This window comes from Hyperolius riggenbachi, chromosome 7 (genome assembly GCF_040937935.1).
Source record: "Hyperolius riggenbachi isolate aHypRig1 chromosome 7, aHypRig1.pri, whole genome shotgun sequence".
Lineage (NCBI taxonomy): Eukaryota > Metazoa > Chordata > Amphibia > Anura > Hyperoliidae > Hyperolius > Hyperolius riggenbachi.
The window spans coordinates 75,686,797-75,700,800 of record NC_090652.1 but is presented as its reverse complement, the minus strand read 5'-3'; the positions used below and the strand labels follow the sequence as shown (position 1 = coordinate 75,700,800).

The 14,004-nt window shown below is 46.4% G+C and overlaps 1 protein-coding gene across 4 annotated transcripts in view; it reads left to right on the top strand.

The window, feature by feature from the left end:
- The window catches only part of CACNA1H (calcium voltage-gated channel subunit alpha1 H), an 822,232-nt gene that overhangs the window by 752,964 nt on the left and 55,264 nt on the right, over positions 1–14,004 (top strand). For all 4 annotated transcript variants that reach the window (XM_068244151.1, XM_068244150.1, XM_068244152.1 and 1 more), the window contains 2 exons: positions 1,062–1,195; positions 2,956–3,026. In XM_068244151.1, coding sequence (XP_068100252.1) covers positions 1,062–1,195; positions 2,956–3,026 — 205 coding nt within the window. The remainder of the gene's footprint in view (positions 1–1,061; positions 1,196–2,955; positions 3,027–14,004) is intronic.

The following is a 14,004-nucleotide window of genomic DNA, read 5'->3' as shown; positions in this document are numbered from 1 at the left end:
CCTCTGCTGCAGCCAGTAAGTTGTAGTGCTAATTCTAATTACGAATGGTGGAGCTATGCGTAGCTCATCTCTGTCCTCCACTTTCGGTCACCTGTTCTCTACCTTCTGCTTTTACTTCATGTCACGTCACATGAAGTGCAGTAGAAGCAGGAGGTAGATGATAGAGAGCGAGTAGCCACAGTGGAGGATGGTAGGACTTGGGACACATGGTGCTGGAGATGGTAAGGCTGCAAAGTACGTCCGCTGAAGTAGTCTCAACTGATAGTGGAGCAACCACATCCTGCATCCCTTTCTGAATTGCAGCCAGAGGCTGGAGCCTCCATCCCCTCTAGGCTCAATAGCTGTCAAGGGGAGTTTGTAAAATTTCTCACTCCTCCACCCCGACCACGCTGATGCCATGCGGCAGCCAGAGGTGCCACCCAGTATTAATTAGCCCCCAAGTTTAGGTAGTGTTAGGAGGTAAGGCGAGTGTTAGGCATGAGTGGTGGGTTACTGTTTGGTTACACAGAAAATCGTATCGGCAGCTTTTGGGGACATTAAGGACCCAGCTCTGCACAATGACTAGCACCAAAACCCCAACACTTAGGCACTTCCAGATGTGATCCGTGGAGTGTATATCATTAATTCCCCGGGACTTGCTAATTTTGCCAGGGTTATATCAGCTTAAGGTAAAAAGGTTTATGATTTTTTTTTCTTAGTAAAGCCAGGCTAGTCTTAGGGTTAATAAAAGAAGTTTGCACTACAGACATCTGCATGACTATACAATGACTTTTACTTTAAGTGGGTAGAACTAGGAGACACCAGGGGGAATTAAAACATTTTAAAATAGTTAAAAAGGAGAGGTAATGGAAGGCTTAGCTCTCCTGATGGACCAGCCAAACTTATAGCACTGATAAATTTATTTCATAAAACCGACAATGCGTTTCGCAGGTGTCCCCCCGCTTCTTCGGGTTAATGACAAAACCATGTGCCAAGTGGCTAAGTTGAATGGGTGTGCTAGCAGTATAATCATGCTTGATAGACCAATAACCATAGTAACACATATTCTTGTTGTTCGGCAGGTGGAACCAGCTGGATTTGGCTATTGTGCTCCTCTCCATTATGGGAATCACCCTGGAAGAGATTGAGATCAACGCCTCCCTTCCCATCAACCCCACCATCATTCGTATCATGAGAGTGCTGCGGATTGCTCGAGGTACAAACTCCGTAACTACATGATGTGAAGCTATCTTGTCTGAGTTAGGAGATGGTTACGTCACTGTGATTCTTTGTAGCTGCTGAAGACATAACAGTCAACTAGTCAGGAAAAAAACTTTTATATCTAGTCAGTCATTGTTTACCTGAAACACCAAGCTGGGCATATCAGCAGGGTGCAAAATACAAGTGGTGTAAATGGTTTTTCTTGGTGTCTGTTATGTCGTGGGGTTGGTCATGCACTTTGTTGGGTTAAAGGATTTCCGAGGTGAAAAATGAAATTCAGCTTTACTCACCTGGGGCTTCTTCCAGTCCCTAAAGTCATTTGTGTCCCTCACCGCAGCCTCTCCTGGGTGCCGCTAGCAGCAGCCTCTAATGGATCGCTCACCCTGTGCGCCAATGCGCCCTAGAAGAAGACCGGAGCTGCAGTGAGGAACACAAATGACTGCTAAGGTCTGGAAGAAGCCCAAGGTAAGTAAAACTACATTTCTTTTTTTTCCCCTCAGTATTCCTTTAAGTGTCAGTGTGCTTTTTGTCTGGAGCTGCCAGAGTCGGTGATACATTGTTCTATGATAAATGTAATTTTGCCATCTTAAATAGAACCTGAGGTGAGTATTTTAAATCTTAAGAGAACACAGAGGCATGTCCTGTGCATAATAACATGCCTCTGTGTCTCTGTATTGCTGCCTCCAGTCCCCCCCCCCCCCCCCCCCCCTCGGGGTCTGCTGTGCTCCCCTGTAAAAAGCGGCAGGCTAGCAACAAGGAGATTGTTGCTAGCCTGGCGCTTTTTACAGGGGGGCACAAGTGGAGCTCCATCATTCTAGAGGAGATGCGCGCATTGGCGCGCCCGCAATCTCCTGTAAAACCCCGCCCCAGGACTTGATGCCAATTGGCATTAGGTGGTCCTGGGGCTGCCACCGTATTCACGCCAATCAGATCCCTTGCTACTTTGGAGGTCCATGATAGTATCCACTGGACTCAGGAATGGATTCATGCTATTCTATGAGATGAGTGGCAATGCATCCACTTTCACAAAAAAAGTCACGCAGGTCGGGTTTGTGTGCTGTGAAGATGCAGCGGACAAACCTGAACGCGGTTGAGATGGACACGTGTGATCCAGTCCATGCTTGCCCATAGGAAGTCATATCAGACTGACATTATTCTGAGTACCCAAGTCTCTGTGTGCCATTGTTTTTCTACATATATATTGTGTGCAACAGTGCATCTCCCATTCCATGTGCAGCCCCCTCTTCCATGTGTAAGATCCATGTACCACAGTCCCTATCATTCATGTACTGCCTCATTGAGCAGCATCTCTTCTCTTCCATATGTTGTTCCCCATTTGCCTTTTGTGTCTTTTCCAGAAATCTGGCCCTGTGGGTGTACCAGTGCATTATAGTTCTTGTACCCCTCATGTTACCTGGTATGTTCAGCAAACGGTGGTGAAATTGCTCTGCGCAGGCGGCACGCACCATTTTTACCAGTACTTATGTCAGGCATGTAACAGGCATTGTGCAAATAGCGCCACTTGTGTTTCCTAGGTAACACACAGGTTGCTAGTATACCACTTGTTGTGCTACTACTATGGGATGCAATTTGCCCTATGGGATTTGCACTGCTTGCGCATAGAGCACAATGTAACTGGTATAAGTAGCAGTAAAAATTCCCATGTACCGTCATACAGTGATTTTAAAGTGTCGAGGTTTCATTATTCAGGAACCTCACACGTGTGTATTCACAATAGTCTCTTTGCTCTTGCAGTGCTGAAACTCTTAAAGATGGCAACGGGAATGCGAGCTCTGCTGGATACAGTGGTTCAGGCTCTGCCGCAGGTAATGTTTCTATGTCATGTATGAGGATATAGGGGAATTATGTCTTATGGATCCTTAGATGTCGTGCATTCTGATGATTCTGAATACCGTATTCCTGGCCCGACTACGTCTCCAGCAATATTTGCAGTTATGACATTTATTATTCCAATTGTCTATTTGTAGCATTATATTTTCCTCACACAAATTGAGACACGCTTTTCACCTTGTTTCATCCCTGGTACACATAGGGGCATGGAGTAGGACACGGGGGACAGAGGAGGACACAACATAGATGGAGGTGGACACATAGTGTACAGAGAAGGACATGGGGACATATGAGGTACAAGGGGGACACAATAAGAGAGAAGATCTTTAAGACACCCCTGCTCCATGGACCCACAGTTTTTGTCTTCTAAACCTAGGTGTGTCTTATGGTCAGGAGCATCTTATAGTCCAAAAAATATGGTACATATATTTTTGGGGCGCTAACTATTTTTTGTCAATTTTTAATTTTTGGATGTTCCAGCCCCCTTTAAGTGGGGAGGGGCAAGACTGTAGAGTGCTTTGAATGTGAGAGCTAGTATCAATCATTGTGTACAACTTCATATATCAATTTAGTATTCAATTTCAGCTATTGCAAAAAAACAAAAACAAATTTTTTTTTGCTGCAAGCCAATTTGTGAAAATGAGCTACTCATCCCAGCAGTTCCCGACCCTGACCTCTGGTTAACTACAGTTTCCGTAGTTGAAAATAGTTGTTCTCTTGAGGCCAAACATGGACATCAACACATTACTCCCGCAGGCCAGTCAGTAGAGCTTTCTGATGACGGCTTGCCATGTTGTTTGTTTTCATCTGAACCATCACCATGGAACAGTCACTGAAATTCCCGAGGAATTCTACTAATACTTTCTGGAGCCACCAGCACGCCTATTTCTCCGACTCCCATCCATTAACATGTCTCTCTGTAAACTTGCATAATATATGATTTATTCTGAGTGAGAAGAATGGCGGTGGGTGCAATTAAAGTCACGCCTGCCAACCAGACTTCATCTCTAAAAAGAATAAACATGTCCTGGAGGATGCTGGGTAATCAGAGGGACATCTACTGTTAACTCCTACATGTCTACAAGGCAGATACATTTAGTGTAGAATCTCAGGAAAAAAGGGCAAAATGAATTTAGAGAGGTGAGACAATTACTAGTGTTAGAAGCTCTCTACTGGCCAGACCACTTAGTTCCTCCTTATCTGGTTCAGCCCACAGACCATCCAATCTCGTGGATGCAATCAGTGTGCCGGAGTAACTGAACGCATGAACACAAACAATTTACTATGCACATTTTCTATCAGCTGATCAAACTGATCACATGCTTCTCTGTGAGTTCTCCTAGGCAAGGCCAACCCTAGCCATATCCACAAAGGGTTATATTAAGATAAAAATGCCATGTATTAAGTGTTTTAATACTCTTTATTAACTATAAATACTTACCTTTAATTATCCTCAGAAATGTCCCCACCAATATCCTCTGGACCTTGATTGAAGGTCTCCGCGCACCTGCTGCACACGTTGCTTCCTGCCGCCAGCATTTTCTGTGTGGGGGGGAGGGGCAACTACTAACCTTCGCTTCCTCTGATACAGGGGACTATACATCAGATCAGGTGTTTTTGTGCTACACTTGTTAAGGGTGGGAAGATTATGATGGCCCTTGTGAGATGTGGCCCAAAGCCGAGAAGGGCACCAGGGGGAGGCAATGGAAGGGGTGTGAACATTGGGGAGCCCCATCAAAGTTTTGCTGGGGGGCCCCATGAGTTATGCCACTGCGGGGACCCCCATTATAATACTCCACATTATACTGTCCTTCATCGGAATACCCTCTATGGTAATGTCCACCAGCGTAATCCCCCCGGTGTGAAGCGGGCCTGCACTGTTTGGCCAATCTTTGTCCCCCAAGAATTTGGCATATGGGAAGCTTGGTGCCTGTAGATGTTCATATGACGCATCCTGCAGTGCAGTCACTCTGCTTCCATCCTGAGTCTTCCCAGGTCTGTTCCCGCTGGCCTTGTCATGTGTCCTCGTAAGATAAAGCAGGCAGGAACAGATGTGGCAGACGGGAGTCACAAGGGAACTCAGTCAGGGTGACACAGAGACGCAGGACAGGTGAGACCAAGATCTACATGCTCCAAAGTGCTCCATATGCCAAGTTGCATTGTGGGCGAGAAAATACATTTTCTTCCTGGACATTCGGCTATAAAAAGGCCTATTCTGAACTTACAGACATTTCGCAGCCCTGCTTCATGGACAGCAGGACAAAATGGCCGCCTCGCTGTGCATGAGGAAGCTCTACAGCTATGATCACACCCATCCTGGCTTCTCCCCTTCTGAACACTCTCACACATTCAGCACCCGTCTCTCTTTCTCCTGATAGACAGGATTGTCCCAGGAATGACATCTTTAACATGTTAAAAACATGAAGCGACGCTGTTGGAGTTTGGCTGGGTGCCATTTTCTGCATGGGAAACATCGCTTGCAGACATTAACTGTCTGTGTGCCACCAGGCTGTGTATAACATACACTTCTTGATATAATGTCTGGCATTTCAACAGCAGGAATTGTTACACAAGAAGTTTGCAGAGTATTAATCACTTAAAGGAAACATCAGGCAAAAAAAGTAAAGTCAGCTTTACTCACCTGGGGCTTTCTCCAGCCCCTTGCAGCCGACTGTCCCATGCTGATCGCTCCACTCTCTGCCACCGTCCTGAGCTCCCCGCACGCTGTTCAGGCCGACCTCGAGGATGTCCTTACTGCGGCTGCGTGAAGCGCCGCTGTCAATCATGGCCACGTTGTCCGCGGCACAGTAGTTTTGCGCCTGCGCAGTACGCCCCGGACCACGTGGCCATAATTGACAGTGGCGCTTCACGCAGCTGCAGTAAGAACGACCTCGAGGTCGACCTGAACAGCGTGCCGGGAGCCCAGGATGGCAGCGGAGAGTGGACCGATCAGCGTGGGACAGTTGGCTGCAAGGGGCTGGAGAAATCCCCAGGTGAGTAAAGCTGATTTTACCTTTATTGCCTGATGTTTCCTTTAAGGACCACATGCATACACCCCCCTAGTGACCAGGCTATTTTTTTTACAATTCAGTGCTCTGCAGCTTTAACAACTCACTGCAGAGCCATACAACTTAGCACACATATGACTCTGTTCCTCTTTTGTTGCCATCAACAGAGCTTTCTGTTGGTGGCATCTGATTGCTGCTGCACTGTTGTTGTTTTTTTGTTGTTTTTTGTTTTATTAATTTTCATATTCATTTTTTTTTGTTTTTTTATAAAAATTTTATTTGTATTCCTTCCCTCCCTCCCGAGAGCCAATCAGTGTGATTGGCTCTCATCTCACAACTGCCATCATGATCTTCACACCCATAACAAGTGTAGCACAAAAACACCTGATCAGATGTATAGTCCCCTGTATCAGAGGAAGGGAAGTTTAATAGGTGGGGCCCCCACAGTAATCCTGGCCCACTGGCCTTGACGCCGATCGGCGTTAGGCGGTCCTGAGGCTGCCACCTATCGGCATTAGGTGGTTGGGAAGGGGTTAAACCCTGGCTCCAGGAGTTCCCTGGTAATTTTGTACAGTATGGAAAAAGATTAGAACAACTCTTGGGGTTTTTATTACTGTCTAATTCTCCTTCTAGGAAAACTTTCCTACTTCCTGTCCTCACATTAACTGGGTAAATCCCTACAACATGCATGGCCAGATTCAAGGCAAGGCCACACAGGACATGGCTTAGGGCCCCAAGAAGCAAGGGGTGGGTAGCAGGCTGACACACTTAGGCAGTTAAACTGCCAAACATGTAAGCCGTAGCGGTCACAGACCCAGTCCCTTACACAGGGCACATAGCAGCAGTGTTGCCCCATCCTCCTTCAGAAATAAAATCTATTTTCTAAATTATAATAATAAATAGCAGCCTTTTTTCAGCTGCATGATGACAAATATAAAATATTTTACATTTATTAGAGGAACCCCTTCCTTCCTTTCATTTTGCCGGGACAGAATCCGGCAAACTGGTGGAGTAGGTGGTGTCCGGCAAAGAAGGAATTCGTAATGGCTGCCACCTGTATAACTCTAGTTATGGAAAGAGAAGGGTGAAAAGCATGCACTGAAATGCTCATAGGCTTGAAGGAGTGTTTATTTATCTTTGTATGTGTCAGAGTGGTGCAACCAGGGCCGGCTCTAGACTTTTTGCCGCCTGAGGCAAATTTGAAAAAATGATTGCTGCCGCCGCCCCCCCGTGGGGGAGGGGGGGGCCGCCGCCGCCGAGCTGGAGGGGTAGCGGGCAGGGCGGGGGTATTGGGCCTAGCGGCGGGGAGGGGGGTCGGAACCCCCCCTCCCTCGCCTGGGTCCCCCGTCCTCCGCTCCCCTCCAGCCTTAAATCCATCAGAAGCGCAACTCTCGTAAGAGGCAGTGGGCGGGGAAGACTCACCTCTTCCTCGCTCGATCCAGCGTGCGCTCCACTGACGTCCCTTCCTGCAGCGCCGTCCATTTACAATACAGTGGGCGGCGTTGCAGGAAGTGACGTCAGTGGAGCGCACGCTGGATCGAGCGAGGAAGAGGTGAGTCTTCCCCGCCCACTGCCTCTTACGAGAGTTGCGCTTCTGATGGATTTAAGGCTGGAGGGGAGCGGAGGACGGGGGACCCAGGCGAGGGAGGGGGGGGTCCGACCCCCCTCCCCGCCGCTAGGCCCAATACCCCCGTCCTGCCCGCTACCCCTCCAGCTGGGCGGCCGCCGGCCGGCTCCTCGCACCCTCCGACGGGCGGATGCCGTCCCTAGAAATTTGCCGCCTGAGGCAAAAGTTTCACCCCGCCTCATGAGCGGGCCGGCCCTGGGTGCAACTAAATATTTTGAATTAAAAAAAATGTTTGGTTTGGGTCCGCTTTAAGCAAGAGCTCATGAAAGAGGATATAGCAGATAAACAGTCAGAAACACGTGTGAAGAGGGAAATCAGGTCTGTGGCGCGAGAGGTACAGTTGTGTCCACATATAAGTGGTATTGAAACCGAAATGAGATGATTAAGTTGCCAAGACCGTACATGTAGTTGGAAAAGAGGAGGAGGCCAAGGACAGAGACTTGAGGTATCCCCATAGAAATAGGATGTGGAGAAGAGATCTGATCCGAGTAAGAGATTGTGAAAGACATTCCAGAGAGATAAGAAGATATCCAAGAAAGAGCGAGGCACTTTATGCCTACAGATGAACGTTTCTGTAGGAGTAAGGTGTGGTCAACAGTATCAAACGCTTATGACAGATCGAAAAGGATCACTAGGGAATAATGGCCTTTGGATTTAGCAATAAGAAGATCATTGGCCATTTTAGTAAGGACTTTTTCTGTGGAGTGGTTAGAGCGAAAGCCAAACTGGAACTGATCGAGCAGGGAGTTAGTAGATAAATAATGGCTTAGTTCAGCATGTTTGGATGCAAATGGGAGAAGTGACACAGGGCAGTAGTTAGCGGGACCCAGGAGAAGAGCGGAGCTGCAGCAAGAGACCACACAGACTTCTAGGGGCTGGAAGAAGCCACATGTAAGTAAAGCTATATATTCATATTTGCCCCTGGATGTCCTTTAGCAATGTTCCACTGTATACTATACTCAGTTGGTTTCTTAATCGTATTAAATTGCAAAAGGATTTGTGTAGCACAGATATATTCATTATCCTCTTTTACTGAAAGTGGAGTTATCCTTTAATGTTTTTTTTTTACTTTGGGAAGCAGAGCTGACTAGAGAGACCCATGTGTCTGGTCTACCGCTAGATTATCTCATGTATTATCCCTGAGTCATAAGCAGCCCAAGCGTGAGACTGGCATGTCTGGCCCTGCAGCAGCCTGGCACTTATAGAGCCGTCTGAGAAACACATCCTGACAGGGCTCCCTGGGTACCCCGTGCTGAAATGCCAGGGAGGGGGCTGATGGTGCAGAAATAATGGATCCAGGGAGAAGAAGACGAGAGATGTGAGAACACAGAGCTGATCTCCAGCACTCCTGGAGAGGAACATTATGTCTGCAGAGCTCATCGAGCCACACTGCTGCCAGCCATAGCGTGGGCGGCTTCTGCTGCGCAGCAGAGTGCTGTGCGTAGAAACCCGCTCTCTTATATCCAGAGCCGTGGCAGTATCTCCGCCAGTATTTGCTAAAGCCAGTCTGGGCGCAGCATTCAGTAACTGTACAATGGCAGGACTAAAGTGAACCGAGCAGCATTTTTAGCCCCCATGCCATCTCAAAAGCACATTAAAAATGCACGCTAACAGTGTGGCTCATTACAAAAATAAATCAATTCTACCTCTTCTTTTTACCTTTAATTGTTTGTTAGAGGCTTTTATTACCCTATTCCCGCAGCCTGCTGTCCGCAGAAAGAGCAGGCAGCTCTAATTTGGACTGCTGTAGTTAACAGTAGCAGTGAGAAAACAAAAGCTTTCATCAGGGGGGGGGGGGGAGGACACTGTTCTTCAAACAGTTTAAAGGAAGTCACACTTTAGTACATTTTTACCTTCCATTGGATAAATAAGGGCAAAGCAGAGAGGATGGGGAGAAATAGCAACTCCTACAGCTATTAGAAACCAGGACAAACTGCAGAAAACAAAAGCTGCTTGAACCCCTTTAATGCTTAGTTTGTGTGGGCCTGCATCGGCCTGTGTTAAGATTTCCCACTACCGAGAGATTACGTGGGGCACCGAACTTGGCATCTCAGCACTGTTACTGCTTTTATGGCCACCAGAATTGCAAAAAAGTTCCAGCTTAAAGGACCACTGTCACAAAAACTTGTACAATTTAAAATACATATAAAATGTACATTTTTATAAGTAAAATACACTATACTTTACTTTTTGCCAATGTTGCTGTCACTTACACTAGACAGTAGAGAACTGAAAGATCTAACAGATTTTGGACTAAACCATCTCCATATGGGGGATTTTCAGTATTTTCTTTTTCCTTTACAAAAGCCCTTCCTGGAAAGACTACGGTATATACAAATGTCAGCTAGCTTCCTCACTCATTGGCACATCATTTTGTCAGTTGGGATGATTTGGTAAGTGCTTTTGTAAATAAAGAATTCCTGATAATCCTCCATGAGGAGATGGATCAATCCAAAATCTGTCAAATCTATAGGTGACATCGACAATCATAGGAAGAAAAGTACTATAACTTATAATGCATTTTACTCTGAGAGAAAGCTAAATTTTATATATGCATGTGGTCCTTTAACAAGGAAAAAAAAGTTTGTAAAGTAGTTGGCACAAACCATTTTTGAGCCATTTTTCTTTGAACTACTGACCTTTCTATCTCTCTCAGAAACTGTTCTCTGCAAGGATGTTTTATAGCTGTAATTCCTAATCTGTTAGGGTTACACTATAGTCCGACTAGGTCCCGATGGAGCGAAACTGTTCCTTGCATGCCTGAATGTTAACTCTTTCAGGCAGAGAAAGAAAAAAAGGAACACAGCCCAGTTATTGCATGCTTGGCACTGTACATACACACGTCTATCTCATGAATTTATTTTTATCTTGGTGTACCTTTAATTCTAAGTACAGTAACGCGTTAAAGACTGCTGTAGATAATAGAAAAGCATGTGAAGGACAAACCCTTTCTACAAGATATGTTTTGCAATGAATCTCCATGAGGCTGTCCTTTAAATATATGTGTTGCCATGTGATCGTAGCGGATGATTGAATGTATGAGTGATGCCTCAGTCACCTTTGACACACACAGGTCAGAAACGATGGTGGAGACTTATGTACATCGATCCCCCGCATCCACCTCTCTCTGAAGATTTGCGTCAGAGTATCGTGCACTCCTCTTAGATTGAGTTCATCTTTACTGCTTTACATGCAGGGTGGTAAATGTGCCGTCATCTCCTGCGGGTGTCCTTCAGGCGTCCTGCTAGTTTATACCGTACAGCTAAATTAGCTGTAGTAATAGGACATCTTTCAGTAGCGTCTCTCAATGCATATCAAGTGACTTGACACCCGCAGCCGTCTGCATCCCCCGACAATCATCTTATTAAGCGCGAATGTTGGAATCGCTGACAGCTGCCCTTCACTCTCTGGGCCATCACTGAGCTCTTTATCCTGGGAATTAAACTTTTCTTTATGGCGAAGACTTGATGGAGGAATGTTCTACGAGGTCTCCTTTTTTCGTGGACTAGGATCTTTGTGACAGATGTGATGTTCTTAAAGAGAATCTGAAGTGAAAATAAAAAACAAATACCTAAGGAGAGGGAAGGCTCTGGGTCCTATAGAGCCATCCCGGTCTCCTCACATTTCCCAGTTAGAAGTCTATGACCCATGAGTCTTAGACTGCTCTCTTCTGCTTCTGGTGGGCTTCGGCAGTCTTTGGAAGCACTTGGGCTTCCGAAGATGGGTCGCTCCGTACTGCTCACGCACGAGCGCCCTCTCTTGCACACCCGCTGCACAGCCAACCATCCTGGGGAGCCCAAGTGCTCCCAAAGACTTCGGAAGCCTCCCGCGGTGGGAAAGCAGGGACTGTGGGGAGGGTCATTTCTGACCAGGTCCATACCTTCATGACCACCATGTACCCATCCTCTAATGGCTACTTCCAGCAGGATAATGCACCATGTCACAAAGCTCGAATCATTTCAAATTGGTTTCTTGAACATGACAATGAGTTCACTGTACTAAAATGGCCCGTACAGTCACCAGATCTCAACTCAATAGAGCATCTTTGGTATGTGATGGAACGGGAGCTTCGTGCCCTGGATGTGCATCCCACAAATCTCCATCAACTGCAAGATGCTATCCTATCAATATGGGCCAACATTTCTAAAGAATGCTTTCAGCACCTTGTTGAATCAATGCCACATAGAATTAAGGCAATTCTGAAGGCAAAAGGGGGTCAAACACCGTATTAGTATGGTGTTCCTAATAATCCTTTAGGTGAGTGTACATTTCCTCATTAATCTCCTGATACCATCCCGCCCGAAACCTTCTCTCCTCCCCTCCCACAAGATCCTTTTGTCCGTTAGCTTGGTGACCGCCTCTCACTCCCACATCCAGGTGGACTTCTCACTCTTCACCTCAGGAACGCTTTCCCACAGCCTATTCGTCATGCTCCGAGCCTGGAAACTTTTACACATACTCTCAAAACACATCTTTTCAGACAAGCCTATAATTTGTTGTAGGTCGCAATGGAGGCTCATGGCTTCATGTGCTTAATCTTGTGTCTCCTTTCCATTTGTTTCTACCCCACTACCATCTAGATCAGGGGTGTCAAACTCAAATACAAAGTGGGCCGAAATTGAGCTCTGGGACCAAATTGTGGGTCAATGTCTAGTGGCCACTTCTCTCTCTTATAAAGCTCTCTTATAAGGTTCCCTGGTGTCTAATAGCCCCCTCCATTCCTGTCACGCCCCCTTGAGAAAGCCGGAAGTTGCCGGCGAAACATGTCGGGTCCTCCTGGCGTGTCTGACTTTTGACCCCGTGGATTGTGGTCTGCCGCCTCCTCTTGCCGGACCTTGGTGCTTCCATCGGGGATACGCTGGGGCTCCCTCTGGTATGCCCAGCTTTCCACCAGCATCAGACTCCCGTGCTTGCCAGCGCCAACTCTTTTCAGAGTTTCACGCTGTATGGACTGGCTCCGCTCAGCTGACTGCCTGTATGCCTGAACTGACAGCCTGCACACTCCATGTGTGCTTTGAGGTATGATCTGGACCCGGCTATTGGACCACAGCACGCCCTCTATTTCGGCTAATTGCAGATCCATCTGGAGCGGTACAGTATATGGTTTTTTCCATGCCTGACCTCATATTACATCTCCTATATGAACTGTTGCATGAACTTTTGCTTATCCTCTGCATATTGCTATAGTGCATGCCTTGCTAGTCTCTCTGTGTATGCACAAATTGAGGCACTCCATCCTTGTGTGCTGCTTGCAATTTATTGGCATTCTACAATCATCAAACTGACTGCTTCACCATATGCTATGCTTTGTGTCGCTCAAGCCTTTACAGGACCTAGTACTGATGAATATGCATTGTTTCTTCACTGAAGGCTCTTTTGTATCCAACACGGAGACAATTTTTTGATATCTCTGGCCTGTCTGGGCAATCATTGGATATGGGCCCTGGATCACACTAGGTGATCAGTGTTAGGGTGCATGGTGGTTGCATGAGTCGGTTCCAGCGTGGTGGACGGCCGTCCTACATGAGGTTTTGTTTTTAAAGTGTATTTGCTTATAGATTAATTGAATAAAGTTTCATATTTTTATAAATTAGAGTAGTTCAATTGAGTTATTGTTATACACACCTTGCTTTATGTTTTTCTCCTTACAATACGTAGTTTCCCCTCCATTCCTTACCCTATACAGTTCCCTGGTGTTTAGTGGTCCTCCCTCCCTCATCTATACAGTTCCCTGGTGTCTAGGTCTTACCCTCCAGTATAGCTAGGTGATCTAGGTCTTAGCCTCCAGTATAGCTTCTCTGGTGGTGTAGAGTGGGCCAAACATAATGCAAAGTGGGGAAACCACCTAAGGGCCAAATATGATGGCTCTGAGGGCCAGATGTTGACATGTATGCTCTAGAAAGATTGTAAGCTCACAAGGGCAGAGACCTCCCCCTAGTGTTTCTTTTAGTGATATCTCAAACCAGACATTATCTAGGTATGTATTTGTAGTTGTATTGCTGGGTGTCTTGAACTTCTCATGTATATATATATGTTCCCCTATATTTGTTTTGCCCTATGTACAGAGCTAGTAACAATGGAACTGGATGCCCTATGAATGAAGGAGTCATGCTGTCCTGAGTGCTCTGAGGGTCATTTGATAAGCAGTTACTGTTCTATTGCCTGGTGACTGATGCTGGAGCACAACTGGAGTGTGGAACTGCTTGTTTACACAACTTGTTTGAGACTGCGGCCGCTGGGACACTTTCATATGAATTATTCAGATTTGCTGTATGCATAAGTAAATATGTTTTACGCGCCTGAGTTGTTGTTCTCAAA